At 34.6% G+C, this 15,447-nt stretch overlaps 1 protein-coding gene across 1 annotated transcript; it reads right to left on the bottom strand.

The window, feature by feature from the left end:
• Nucleotides 1–3,727: 3,727 nt before the first annotated feature.
• LOC125664765 (uncharacterized) lies at nucleotides 3,728–9,257 on the bottom strand. Its single transcript, XM_048897579.2, has 4 exons — nucleotides 9,092–9,257; nucleotides 7,801–8,034; nucleotides 5,338–5,475; nucleotides 3,728–4,034 (listed from the first exon to the last, which is right to left on the bottom strand). Exons 1-4 carry the CDS (start codon nucleotides 9,234–9,236, stop codon nucleotides 3,766–3,768), a joined length of 786 nt encoding a protein of 261 aa, XP_048753536.2. The 5' UTR covers nucleotides 9,237–9,257; the 3' UTR covers nucleotides 3,728–3,765.
• Between the last annotated feature and the right edge of the window lie 6,190 nt (nucleotides 9,258–15,447).

Below are 15,447 nucleotides of genomic sequence, written 5' to 3'. Positions count from 1 at the left end.
TGAGCTGTTCACATCAGACTGAATGGTTTTTCGACTGCAGGCTCTATATACTACTGGACCATGTCTATCCAAAAGGGGCGATCAGGTCCTTGGATTATTCCAAATTATAAATCACTTCTGCGTTTGGAAGACATGGACCTAATACACTATAACTATTAATCCTCACAGTATGAAATGAAAGTCTTTAGAGCAAAAAATACTGAAACATGTATTATGCCCAAAGGTGGATCCAACGCCGGTGATCCCACCCCTCGTTTAGTGTGTTTCCCCGGACCTCTGACCTGTGAGACTGTAACCCTCCATTCCGAAATTTATGGATCCGAAACTAATTGCACATGGTATTTAATCAACTTCGGATATGTACTTTATGCTGACTCATCCCAACCCCCTTTTTACAACTTTTAAAACTTTGTATCAGTCAAGCCGAAAGCCTACGTCAAAGGGGAGGCGAATTTTATTTATATGTGGTAACTTTCACAGGGGCCTAAGATACCATTTTTATTGATCATAATTAAAAGAGATCGGTTATACAATCTGTTTCGTTTCGTTTCGGTGGGTTTCGTATCGTTTCGGTAGATTTCGTTTCGCACTTTTCAGGTACCCTCCGTGTGTGATGAAGTAGCAAAGCAGTCCTTATATTATGTACAACGCGCTTCAAATCTTCGGCGTTTTAAGGTAGGTCGATATTCATATGATGTCATAGGTTTTTGCACAACAACAACCAAAAAAAAAAAAAAAAAAAAATCTTTATCAAGTAAACTTTGCACATGATAGAAAGTACAATTTTATTTACTGGATAAAATGAAAACAATTGGTAAACTATTAATAGTGAAAAAGTTTATATTTTCCATAGATAATTCATTATTTATGATAAAACAAATGTTGTTAAGGGCAATAACTCTTATGTTGGTACATGTATTTCCTCTACTGTATGTCTATTATACAATGATTTCCCTAATATCCACAATCAATTTACACATAGTTATGAATTAGCTGGTTTTCTAAACTGTTGACATTTTAAAAAAAGTATTTTAACAAGTTTTTATTGGAGTACCGGTATTTTGTTTTACAAAAATGTGTGATTTTTTTTAAATATTGACCTATACATCTGTTTTTGTATATCTAACATCTTTTAAAAAGTGGCAACATACAGATTTTCTTTGGATTTTAATCAAATTTAAGTATATTGAGTGGAAATTGATACAGTTTTTCCACGTCCAACCATAAATATTGATAAGTCACACGAGGGTGGAACTACCTTAAAGTCAGAAATACGTTATTGTACGCGATTTTCAAGTATTTGAAGACATTTTCGATGGTGTTGAGATCTGAAGTTTGGGAGCGCCACGGTAATTTTAAATTCTGTTTATAAGTTTCCATTCATTGGCTCTAGCAGATACATGGCAAGGAACATTGTCCTCCTGAGAGACCCAGGGTCGGTTTGAAAGTGTTGCACTATTAGTATTACAGTCCTTAGATTTTCATCAAGGATTGAAATGTAATTATTAGTGTTCAAGTTGCCATCATATGATGACAAGGTTCATACTCCTTAGTACGAAATGCACCCCCGAAAGATGATAACGGACAACGGCAGATGCGCGCTTCTTTTCTCCGAACTCGCCTAGGCATTCAGGCTTCCCCCAAACATACACTTTGTTATTGCTTACCCAACATAATTTTAGTTTTATCACCGAAGAAGCATGACTCTGGACCAGTTTTGACGAACACGTGCTGCCCATGTCAATTTTCGTCAACAGAAACCTCGTCCAGCGCTCTCGGCATACACGAGACGTAGTAATACTTTTAGAAACACGGTCTTTACATTCATCTGAAGAAGGTCGTCTCTTGACAATTCTTTCAGGCACATTACATCCTGTTCTATTGTAAATCTATTTGTCAAGTCGTTTAAGTCTGTTTCTGTTTCCTTTCACCCCGTCTGAATAAATACCCCGTTTCTGTTCTCCCCGTCTGTATAATACTCCGTCATCCCTTGGTGTTTTTCTTACCTCCACTTCGCTGCTTGCTTTTTATGCTTCCTCTCGCGATCTTCAGCTCCTGAATTTGGTAGCTCAAATAATGGTTGTTTGATAAAGATATGATTATTTCTTTCTGCCTAATAGTCAACTCTTCTGTGAGGTGCGCTATTGAGAAAATAACCGAAACAGTTGCGAAATTAAAAAAAAACAAAAAACCAACAACTTCATATTCAGGTAAAATTGATATTGATACAACCGCGTTTCAAGACAGAATTTCCCTTTCAACTTTCAAGCGGGCATGGTTATCTAAACGACATCGCCATTTTGAAAGCTTATTCATGGCTGGCTACGGTAGTTTGTAGTATATGGTCCTAGCACATGCCAGAAATACATGTTGTTTTGAACATATTTTATTGTACATACATGATATACAAAAGGATCAGAAACAAGTTCAAATAACTTACGAGTTCTTCTCCTTAAAAATATAACAATATAATATTGTAGAAAATTAATGTACAAAAAATATAAATTGAACATCAATTGAATCTTTTGGTTTCATGAATAAACGACTGAACATAAGAAAAAATACACTTGTTTAACTCAGAAGATAAAGTATTATTACCCCAAAGTAGAAGGTGGACATCGATAATAACTAGATCATTTAACCTCAGCAAGCTATCCATTAATTTATATCTAGCATTTGAATATTTACTGCAAATAAAGAAGAAATGATAAGCGTCTTCTTTCATACCACAAGAACATAACGGAGAATCAACAATATTGCGTCTATATATAGATCGTAATTCAAAATACAGGTGTGTCTAAGTTTGGTATGAATTATATTCAGAAAACGAGTACCATAGGAAAAATATGCCGGTGGTTTGGGATTGTTGATATTTTTGGAGCTAACACTCTTACGAAATTGCTTAACTGAAGTAGCTTGTCTTGATTCTATATCAAGTGAATTCCATTTTGATAAAGCATCAGGTACAAATGATTTCTTATAAAGTTCAAGTCGACATTTTGGTATTTTATAATTGTCTCCATAACGGAGATTGTACTTGGATGTATTATTTATTTTTCTTGGGATCGTTTCTTGTAGATACTCAGGAACATCATTATTATGAACTCTGAACATGGTAACTAATTTAGCGGTTGTTCGTCTAAAAGACAGAGGCTCTAAGCCAGTTTCTAAATATAAAGAATCTCTAGATGCTAATATAGAAAGGCCAGTAATTATTCGCGCTGCACATAGTTGGACTTTTTCTAACAAATCGCTATCATATGCATTACAACCATCCCAAACCACTGAGGCATATTCTAAAGCTGGTCTAATAAAAGTAGTGTACATTTTTAATAGAGTGTTTCTTCCTAAAGTAAATTTTAGCTTTTTAAGAAGTCCTAAATTTTTGTAAGCCTTACTTGTTATTGTAGAAATACATGTATTACATGCACGTAAAATACATATAGAAAGCAATATAACTTTTCTATCAATTATCATGTTTAAGCAAGCGGTACATAAGAGATTGTAATGATATAAATGTATATCCAAAATACTATGAATTATCAAGAATAATTGTATGATACATCTCTTATTTTCAATATTACACGATTCTTAACTGTCATATCTAAAAAACAATCATTACACAACTCACATTCTTGATCAAATGAGGAAAAGTGTACATCAAATTATTTGCTTAGCCCCATCATTGTTTTTGTGATCTTTCAACCACAAAGAAAAATCAGATTAATAGAAAGAAACTCTTCTTTATTTAATAAAACACACGAACTAGTCTAATAAGCGTTCATATTCAACGTTTTTCTCACAGTTTACCTTCTTCAGCAAAACTAGAGACGGCATTCCAACAAAGATTAGGAGTATGAGAAATATCAAGAGGAAACCCATGAGGATTTCATTCATTGGCTGTTTCGGGTGACAGCGCCACCTCTCTTCATCTTCACCTTTTGGACAGTTTTGGTGACCATCACACAGTAACGTTCTCTTTATGCAATATCCGTCTGCCGCGGAGCATTTCCAATCTCCATTTTTACAAGGCGCTAAAGACGAAATATATAATCTGTTAAAATTGGTACTTTAACACGACGAAACACAGTCTTTTAAATCTGACATATGCGTGTAGTGTTGTGTTGCAAATTTTGAATTGACTTGATAAGGAGCCATAACATATATTTGGAATTAACATGTACGCCCATTTGATGTTAAAATGTTTTATGAGAACGACAAAAATCAAAGCAGATTACTTTAGAAATAGCTTAAAATTGTGCAGTTTATGCGAATCCACTGTGAATAAGTGGTTATTGTTTAAAACACCAAAAACTGCAAAATCCCCATTCCTAGTGTTAAATTGTAGGGATGGTCAATGTAATCCAAAAAGTTCAGGCTTCGTATCTCAATGGATTTGACCTTGTGTAAATGATCTTGGAAAGTAATCAAAGTCATTAAATGTGAAGTATGAAACCTGAGCATTACTGTAGTTAAATTACTCTCTTTGACCAGGATGTTGTCGTACAATTTCTAAAAATCGCATGATAGAAACATAAAATGTACAAAAACAAAGTGAAACTTTGTCAACTGTTCCCCCAGAAAAGTCGATAAGAATCCGCTTCATAAAACAGAATTACAACCCACAACACACGCTAGAGGAGAATTTGTGTACCCACTAGAAAAACTATAGGTGTTTCATGTTTGTAGTCCTATTTTTCAGGCGTGTTTTGTTCGCCAACCGTTTAAGTACATGTACATCGTAAAGTACGCTCCGGAAATTAAGAACGCCTCTTTATTCACGATTTTTAAGTCCAATAATCTGGTATGGAAAAACTAAGGGGCGTCAGAGTTATCACCTTCACAAGCCAAAGGTTTTTGGTCCACTCCGCTCCCCGCTTGTAAGGACTCAGCTCCCCACTTCGCTTGTGGGGAGCGGAGTGGACCGCAGACTCTTGGCTTGTGAAGATAGACAATTAGAAGAATTAGCTGTATAAATGCTATTTCTATCGTAAGTATACTATGACTATTAGTATTTCCCTAAAACTTGGAGATTTACCTCATGATTAATTGTGGAAAGCCTACAAATTTACGAGGTTTAGAACCAAATTTAGTGGACCAACGTGGTTTCCCAAACATCGTATTTCAAACGCACAATTCTGCTATTTCAATGCTGTAAACTGCGATCTAATGATCAATATAACCCTTTCATGTTGCTGCACAATGACATGAATTCGTTGGGTTTTCTTGCTGCTGTTGTTTAGTTTGTTATGATCGAGAATATGGGGTGGCAAAACGTCGATAAGTTAAAAGTATGTTACAAAACGTATTACAAAATACCGTACTATATGTGGTTACCTTGATATAACGATGTTGCTACAATTACGAATCTATCGTGTTTTTTTAAACCTTTGGGGGATAGAAGTCGCACTAGGAAGACATTATTAGCAGTAATTGGAAACACTGTAGATTTCTTCATGGTGCCACATTCCTGAGCTGTAATAAAAATGAAAATCCAATCAAATTATAAAAACCCAAAAATTCATGGGTTTTTCGAATCTGGATTTATGACATTTAAAAAATTCATATTTTTGAATTTTTTGAGATTGGTGAATTAGCTACAACTAACCAGCTCATTACAAAGAATAAAGGCTATAACTACTGATAGTCAACTACAAGAAGAATGTAACTAGGTTTTAATATATCATCTATCAGGTTTATTTAAATGGCGAGGAATTATTTTCATATCATAATATGTTTTGAAATTCCGAACATGATTTTGCCAGCTTCTTAAACTTTGCAGTGCAAAATACGAATAAAATTTTCAACTGAGTGTAAAACTTTTTAAAAGTAATATGATATTCACTGGTCAAAATATATATTCTTCGTGCATAGATGAAAATAAAATCACTCTTGAGACTGTTAACATTATTGTGAACTGTAAACTGTCTTAAATATATATCTCTGTTACATCTCGATTTTGTCATTGAACATACTGCCCCTTCGACATCACACACATGGAAAATCAGATGGCAAAATTGTAAAATGCCAACTTTGCTTGGCGGAATTGACGTACACTAGTGGTACCTCAAATATGCCTGAGCATCTAAAGGCAAAGCAAACTATTACTGTTGTGGTGAGGAACCTCCGGAGAAAAAAATGTAACGCTGAACATTCGTTGGACTTTTAGAAGCGTTTCAATAAGAACCGAATGAACCAGTAAGTGAGCGTTCTCGAGAGAAAGGAACACAAAACGTTGATCCTCTTAAATGGTCGGCGGATCTTGAAACTTTTAATACTTTTACCAAATCTCGCATGGTTAGCAAAGAAGTATTCATCTATACCAGGCACACCAGTGCCATCTGAAAGGATTTTTCCTTCAGCAGGTCTCGTCGTAAACAAACTGAGAAGTCGCCTATCCTCAGCTGTTGTTGATCAAATATTTTTTTAACAAAAAAATGGCAAAGTGAATATTAGTTTTGACGATGATGAAAGTGTAGAATAAAGTTGTGAAATCTGGACTATGGGATTTATTTCTCTCTCGTGCATGTTTCATGCTTTATTCGTATTCTCACACTTATTGCATTTTAAACCAGAATATTACTGTTTTTTGTGCACATAAACAGAGCAAACTTAAGAAACTGAAGCCATTCACAATATATTTGAGAAAATGTTTATTTTGATATGATTAACCAGTTAATCGGTCGGAACGGGTTTCGGTCAACCGATTGACAATTCCTTATTCGATTGCCATCCCTAATATGAACTAAAATTACTAAATTTGCTACAAATTCATTGTGGATTGCACAATCATAAGACATAACGTATATTAAATAGGTTTATATCGATGTAATTTTGTTTTTGTATTGATAAATCTCACCCACCTGTCCTAAACTAACCACTGCAATTTTACCATGGACTGCCTATTTCTTTAGTAAATACGTGTACTCATCTATTGAAAAAAAACCCAGCCACGTACCGTACTTTAAAGTTTTTCACTCTGTTGAAAATTTCACATTCGTATTTTCCACTTCAAAGTTTAAGTAGCTGGCAAAAGCAAGAATGAAGTTTGGAATTTCAAAGCTTATTCTGATATAAAATTGACACTTCTCCACCTGAATAAACCTGATACATAATCATATTCAAACCCAGTAACCTTTTGTTTGAAGCTGCCCATCAGTAGCTATAGCCTTCACTGAAGCTGCCCATCAGTAGCTATAGCCTTCACTGAAGCTGCCCATCAGTAGCTATAGCCTTCACTGAAGCTGCCCATCAGTAGCTATAGCTTTCACTGAAGCTGCCCATCAGTAGCTATGACCTTCACTGAAGCTGCCCATCAGTAGCTATAGCATTCATTCCTTGTAAGTACCTGGTTACTAGTAGTTAACATTTATCAGTTGCTAGTAGCTGGTTACTAGTAGCTAACGTTTCTCAGTTACTGATAACTGGCTACAAGTAGCTAACATTTCTCAGTCACTAATAGCTGGCTACTACTGGCTAACTTTTCTCAGTTACTAGTAGCTAACATTTCTCAGTTACTAGTAGCTAACATTTCTCAGTTACTAGTAGCTAACGTTTCTCAGTTACTAGTAGTTAGTTACTAGTAGTTAACGTTTCTCAGTTACTAGTAGCTGGCTACTAGTAGCTAACATTTCTCATTTTCTAGTAACTGGCTACTAGTAGCTAACTTTATAGATCTTGTATTATTTCTTTTAATTTGCCTTTTCTCTCCCCACATCCCAATTTTCTTCGACGAGTTTATTAAGCTTTTGTTTTTAATTGTATATTTAATTGTATATTTATATATTCAGTAATACATACCAAAACAATCAGTTTTGTTAGTGCAGAGGTCAAGGCGTGGTTTTACATCGGAACAATTTCCCTTTTTGCCAAGGGTAAAACTTTCAATGTTTATCAAGAAGTGGTGCCGTTGGGTGGTTTTCACCGTTAATGTGCAGGCGTCCTTTGAAAGATCAGCATGCTGACTTTTGTGAACTTCAATGAATAGTGCCACGTCTGTTGTACTTTTGTTTCCACATGACTTTAACAACTCAACTATATCCAATAACGTAAAAATAACATTATTTCCTTGTCACCACTGCATTTCACGAATTATTTGTTAAACACAAAGAACATATATGTATATCTGTTGAAATGGTTCCTTTTCCCTCACCTGAACTGAAAGCTCATGTGAACTTTCCTGTCTGTCCGTGAAATTTCAAATTGTTATCTTATTCTCCAAAACCAGTGTAATCCAAACTTGGCATGGTGCATCTTTGGATAAAGGGTTTTCAAGTTTATTCATTTAAGGATCCATGCCCCCTTAGAAAGGGAGATCATTTGCATTTTGTCAAAATATGGTGGCGTAATTCAAATCTATTCTGAAGATCCATTGGACCCCAAAAAAGAAAACTTATGTGAAAGCTTCCTTAAAGATTGCTGATTAAAATTCTTCAAATCATGGCGCCCAGGTAGCATGAGGCCACAATAGGGGATGAAATCAAATAGGATTTCTTAAAATAAAACTTGTGTAAAAGCTTCTTTAAAAAATGTAAATTCAAAATTGTTCAAATTCTTGTCCCCCCGGGGGCCTCAATAAGGGATAAAAGTTTTACATAAGAATATATAAATCTTGAAATCAATGTCCTGGGGGTAGGTTTGGACCACAATATGAATTCAAAGTTTTACATGAAACTGAAAAAATTAAAAATCTCTTTTTAAAAAATATGGACAATGGGGTTATGGTGGGGCTAAAATTTGGGATGAAATATGGATTCAAGTGTCATGACCCGGTGTGGCTTAGGTGGAGTCATAAAATGAGTTCAACAATTTTCATGGTAATGAATATTGTAAAATATTCTTGTTTTAGAATCTTCTGAAAAACAGCAGGACTAGGTAGACTCAGGTGAGCGTTGCGACCCATGGGCCTTTTGGTACTTTATGCAAAATTATACATTATAATACCAACTAAAATATATGTACTATGTATACCTAGAAAACTTAATCATTTTGAATATGTTTAAGGAGGAGAATTGCTTATTCAACTATTTTTAAAACACAAATAAACAAAATCCGATATTGAGGAAATCCTTCCGTACTGTATCAGACCTACCTGTCTGAAGTTTTGCTCTCTGAATAATAAATATGTTGAAAAATGTCATTATGAAATATCCATCCATATTCTTTCTTACTGTTTGAATCAACGAACAAGTTGCACTCGCATTTCGGAGCGGAAAATGAAATATACGGTCACGCATAAAGAGGAAGTTGTTCGCCCTTCAGAAATATCTTCAAGGAGGAAGATTTAAATTGAATGCACTGTTTTATCAGAATACCACATACAAAGGAGAGAGAGAGAGAGAGAGAGAGAGAGAGAGAGAGAGAGAGAGAGAGAGAGAGAGAGAGAGAGAGAAAGAGAGAGGGATGCGATATGTCTTAATTGCAGATTTTCGTATCGGATAATCGCACCCTGTGCAATGGTGGTATAAAGAGGGGAAATTCTGCAAAGCTGTACATTCTCCCGCACCAATCAATCAATTTGAACGTAGATATTTGCGCGAGACATTTTCTGCTAGTGTCGTAGATATTAAATATAAATACAAATTGGATACTCAGACAATATAAACTGCGTGATTCCTCTTTGCAAAATTGCGTTCTTACAAGAGTCGATAAAATCGGCAATCAAATGCACCCAAACCCTTGTGCAGACTTGTAAACAAGGAACAATGATTTATTATTATTATTATTTTCCTCCCTATATCTCTGATATTTCATATAGGAACGCATTCCTTCCTGTAAAAAAGTATTTTTAAAATGCTGCAAAATCTTGCAAATTAGGAATTTCTAAGTTTCTTCGCCGTGACAAAGTCCTTTTACATTCAAAGAAAATCAATAGGAAACCAGATCTCTCGGCATTAATCAAAGTCTTTTTAATATTCCAATAAATAAACACACAAATTGTTTGAGTCATCAAATGCTGGGTATTTTTAATTGGACGTCCTCATTCGGGGCCTGATCTATGAGGACTGTGTTGAGGTAAGAGTTGAGTTGTTGGTTGAGCTCCCCATATCGCTCAACCACTTGTTTATTCTGTAGCCTGTGATTTTCCAGTTGAACTCGTTTTTCCCGGATGCGGTGAGTGAGATGATCGACATGGATTCCAATGTTTACCAGACGAAGACAAACTCCCGATAGTAATTTCTGTTTACCAGCGAGTTCCTTTTCCAAATGGCTAACTGAAAAATAAAATGAAAACGCTTCAAGTGGTATCGATATTAGCATTGATGCGTCGATAGCGGTGCGCTTTATGGACACGATGTACATGTACATCCATTGTATGTTTTCTGCTTATTCGTTGCTTGTCATTTGACACGTTTTGTTTCAATCTAATTAGATACGTCCACGTATGTTTGTATAATTTTTCTCTCTTGATTTGTCTTATTTTTATATATAAATATATATTCTTCCCGACACGATGATGGTACATTTGTACGAGCTCTCTACACCGGCGTCTGTATTCCTGTTAGGTACGCTGGTGACGAAACAGCCATGTAATATATAAATTATATTCACATTCCAGTACATTTTTACAGTTAGAAATTGTTTATTCTTTAATTAAATTAATGTATAATTTTTGTTAACGATGTACATGTAGATTATTAATATTTGTTGGGTTTTTTCCCGTAGTGTATAGGATGTGATATTTGTTTATGTAAAATATGTCTCTTGATTGGTTGCGTCGAAAATTTGAGATTTAAATAACCAACAGTGTCGTGGCTTTTCCAGTGCTTCTATCTATCGATCTATTTATCTATTTATCAACAATGCCACGAATGAAGAGGAGGCCGTAATATATTTGAATATTTTTTTTATTTGGAAAACGTCTAAAGATATTAAAATATGCTCCAACGGTTTACTTTCGTGTTGCCTTTTATTTTTATTTTCGATATGCAAAGATTGGATACTGAGAATTTTTACTCTGGTGATTTTCTGCTGTTCCGTTAAAATAACTTACAAGTCAATGAAAGTACAATGTTTAGTTTGGGGGAAAATATAGAAAAATGTAAATGGTAAAAAACGTCTTTCAGTTTTTGCTAAACGGGATAAGTAGGTCGTAAAGATTGCACACATTCTCGGTATTTCCCACTAACGCTAATTCAAACTCGCTGGCACTCACTGCAGATATAGATTTTGATTTCACATTGCAAATAGTTAAAAACTTTAACGCGCTGAGAACAAGATAATGTATTACTAAATCCAGTCGGGTATCGCAACATTCAATCGTATACATTGTATATTGTAAGTTTGAATTAAAAGAGCTTTGTTTGATAATATCAAAATATGTATCACCTTTCAACTTTCCTTTTCTTAACAATAATCGTCTTTTTCTTTTCAATGTTGATGATTTATTTTCAAGCCGCTCGAGAAGTTCAATATACACACGCTCCTTGCTTCGAATTTTCTTTTGCCATGGGCCAGAGGTCTGAATCGCCATATTGATCTTGAAAACATTCACCTTTTTAGGTAACATATCTTCCCATTTTGCGGAATCTGTTAACAAAAATAAATTGCGATATTATTTCTGGTATTGCTACTAAAAAAACATCACCTGCATCATCCGGGAACAAAATGAAATCCAGATCGTCTATTGTTTCAAAACACCTAAATCATAATTCAATAAGGACGCATTTTCAAATTCCAAGCTTGAAATGACATTTATTTATTTGTTTTAATCCACCAGAGCGTGAACTAGGGCCTGTATATAGGTGATTTTAATAAACTGGCGATTCCAAACTATGCCGACAATTACATGTAAGTGACATATTTTTAAAGCCCAAAATAAAAGGGATTTTAAAACTCATTAAAATTCTATCTTCATTTAAATATTTGTAATGCTGAGAGTGAGAACATAAAAAATGCATTAAAAATTCGAAATTGATAATTAATTAGACTATGATTGTAGAGATCAAGGCAATTAGCTTAATATATGTATACTGGATTTCGTCTGAAGCTTGACATAGAATGAGAACAAGAAGGAATTTTAACGACCGTAATATCGAAAGTAAAGGTAGCGATTTCCCAATGCTTACAAATAATAATTAGTTGAATGGACACTTCGGTTAATGCAGCACCCAATGCTTTCATAGAAATATGCATCTGAAAGATAACCAATTAAAATTTACTTTAATTGTTTTAAAATAATTCAGAAGAATCACGCTTTTCATTTCTTTATTACAACGGTGACTCGGGATCCCTTTCTATCGCGTAAAATACAGAAATGTAGGGATTTACTGTTATATGGATGGTTTTCGCACATTCCAGTTCATATCACAGGCACCTGAAGTGTGGATAGCTTGTATAGATCTTATGTACATACACCCCCACCTACCCTTCTAGAAAGAAATTATTTTTATGCAGAACCAATAATTTATCCAAAATATGTTATTTCCTCACCGATCACCCTCATAAGTCCTTCTGAATTGTCAGTTTCAACCTTCTGTAAGCTTTAGAGATGACCATTTGTGAGAGACTAATATATATTACTCTCTCATAAGTGGTCATCTCTAAAGCTTACAGAAGAACTATTCAGAACGACTTATGAAGGTGATTGTTGGAGAAATAACATTGAATAAATTTTTGGTTCTGTATAAGAATAATTTCTTTCTAGAAGGGGGGGGGGGGTATGTACATAAGATCACACTTCAGGTGATTGTGGTTCATAGACGCCTGGGTCAAGGATATTGCACTATAACCTTCATGTAAACAATAGAGGAAATTCGTGGTTCTCTCTGATCTATGGTGTCTCTTTATACATTTTTTCCCGTGTTTCAGGAAGATTAACTACACGTGTAATTATCACAGAACACTAATTAATCCACGTTTTAAAAAAATTCTTATATTCCACTGATTCATGATATATAACAAGACTTGCAACTCAATCTGCCCCTTTCCGTATCCTCGAATTTCCTCCATTGTTTACACGAGCTTGGTTATATAGTGCAATATCCTTGACCATGGCGCCTATGTTCCAGTTAATAATTATAAAGTCTCATTTAATGACTAGTATTCAATTTATATACAACAATTAAAAAAAAAATGGCACAAGCTATTATTACTTATTATAATATTTATAATGTATGTACACCATTACTAAAGTGAAGCTCTGCAGGCATGTTCACCAAACTTTCCTAAGATTGCCGTAAGATATTTCCAAAGATATAACGTAGGAAAAAAGTTAGGACAATCCTAAGATCAACTTAGGACACGTCTTAGGATGTTTCTCGACGATATCTTAGGAACATCTTAAGTTACCTAAGGCGTCCTAACTGACTTAGGAACATTTTTATTCCTTTACATTTATTTACACACATGATATTCGTGATGTTTCTGCGTAAACAGTTAAAATCTAGACACATACAGCTAGAGAAACGAAAGTCATTATTAATTCATATGAATAGTCTTAATATAGATACCGTATGTTCAATATAATTATGTTATAAACTAAGAAATTATAAGATTATTTGCAATCTAATCAAAACTAGAGCCAAGCTCGTTGAAAAGCAACGAGAGGTCTTCCGTCGGAGCTGTGTGACATAAAAACCTTAAACTTGACCATATGTCCTTGGGTCAGGTCCTAATGCAGCCTAGTTAACTTGAAAATACAGGAACCGTACATGAGTATGTGTGTGTGGGATCTAACTTTCGCCTTCTTTCCCTCTTGATATGTTATACGTAACATCACCCCGGGAAAAATTATTTGAAATACTTATCCAGTGATTTTACAAAAGACGAATACAAGTCAAGTTTTTAGAAAGAAAATAATCAACTGTACTGTGACAGGAAGATACATGTAAGTACTGTAACGATATAAGTAGTTTGGATACGATGGCGATTCTGACTTCTCGTACGTACTTATGAAATAGTTTGAGAATTTAATATATATCATTGAAATGAAGCTATAAAGGTGTACTATAAATTTTTATCGTAAGGTGTTTAATGAATTTATACTACTCAAGTACATGCGTGTATGATCTCATTCCACGAATCAGTCTTTTGAGGCGCGCGTGTATGTGGGGTTAAATTCTTTCAGCATTTAACTTTTCAGTCAAATAAATTGCTCCCAAATCCTGAATATTTTATTGAACTTTAATATCTATCTGCGTAAATACATGGAGGTATATTATGTACACAGTGCGCACAGAAGTCGCGTATGAATTTCACGCCAGGGGCACGTGCCGAAGTAAGTTATACACATATTTTTACCCCTTCACCCACCTAATGATACGGTTACCTGTTTGCGGGTCAAGCATTTTACTCATATATAACACAATACTCGAGCAAAATATTATGTTTATGAGATCAATAGGATGTTAAGGAACAACTTTTCCAGCGAAAGCCATATCAAAATATTTACCGTTTTTTAGTTATAAAGCGAAAACTTTGAAGATCCCCAGATCCCTAATTTAAGGGGCCAGCCCCTTTTTAGGGATATCAAAAGAAAGCTCTTAACATTTTGCGCAACTTTTGTTCTACACGTCTTAACAAAATATTTTTAGTTTAAAAGATACAAAGGAAAATATGTGTACTTTTTTGCTCCTTTAGGCGTCCTAATTTTTGAACCCTTACAACCACCATTTCGAACGCTGTAATCAAAAAACAAAAAACGATGTGCACAACTACAATGCTCCTACTTTTCATTTTCAATGCATTTTCTGCTCAAGCTTATACAGTCTCTGAGCCTTTGTCTGGAAACCAAAGCCCCTAAAATTTCATTCAAAGGGGATTATTTTAAAATTGTTCTGTAAAGTTTATAAACCCTGAAAATTTGAGCAAAATCCATGCAGAAATGAGCGAGATATGAAGCTTCAAAGTTAGCGTCTAGGAAAAAGAAAAAAAAAAAGAATAATAAGAATAATCTTAACCAGCACAATCAGTAGAAGGTCTTCCGTTGTTACGGAAGACCTTAATTAGATCATATGATCCGCTCATCTACTATCACTACATACACTGTACCTATGTGTAGCGATAGTAGATGAGCGGATCATAGGATCTAATTTTAATTATATTGGATTATTTACTACTTTAAATACAATTAAAAAATAAACGGATATCATGATACTTAAACTCATGCATGTGTGATTCATATATACTAGTATATTGATTGATTTAATCTTGAAAATAAATGAATGCAATGCGAAAATACTGAGTCACTACAACCACAATAGATCAAAAATCGAACCAATAGACCTTGACAATGCATGCGTCAAGGTAATATGGAATATCAGAACCATTATTTCGTCTCCGATTCCGTTGCGGTTTTTATATTTAGTATGACCAACGAGATCACGTTTTCTGCGTTAACTTGGGCAACTTTCAGTAAGCAAGCACACGTTATATAACGTTACTTACTTACTATCACATATAGTGAGTGCAGGCACAGTTAAGCGTCGTTTTTGAAAAATGAGGAGT

The sequence above is a fragment of the Ostrea edulis genome, chromosome 1 (assembly GCF_947568905.1).
Source record: "Ostrea edulis chromosome 1, xbOstEdul1.1, whole genome shotgun sequence".
NCBI lineage: Eukaryota > Metazoa > Mollusca > Bivalvia > Ostreida > Ostreidae > Ostrea > Ostrea edulis.
The sequence above is the reverse complement of the archived record's forward strand: the minus strand, read 5'-3'. Positions and strand labels throughout refer to the sequence as shown.

What these genes read in the sequence shown, in the direction of transcription:
- LOC125664765 (XM_048897579.2), bottom strand. Translation starts at nt 9,236, where the DNA reads ATGCGTGACCGTATATTTCATTTTCCGCTCCGAAATGCGAGTGCAACT. An exon ending in GAGAGCAAAACTTCAGACAG is followed by an intron (nt 8,035 to 9,091) that starts GTAGGTCTGATA and finishes TATTGGATATAG; the next exon opens with TTGAGTTGTTAAAGTCATGT. An exon ending in AGCAACATCGTTATATCAAG is followed by an intron (nt 4,035 to 5,337) that starts GTAACCACATAT and finishes TTTCGTCTTTAG; the next exon opens with CGCCTTGTAAAAATGGAGAT.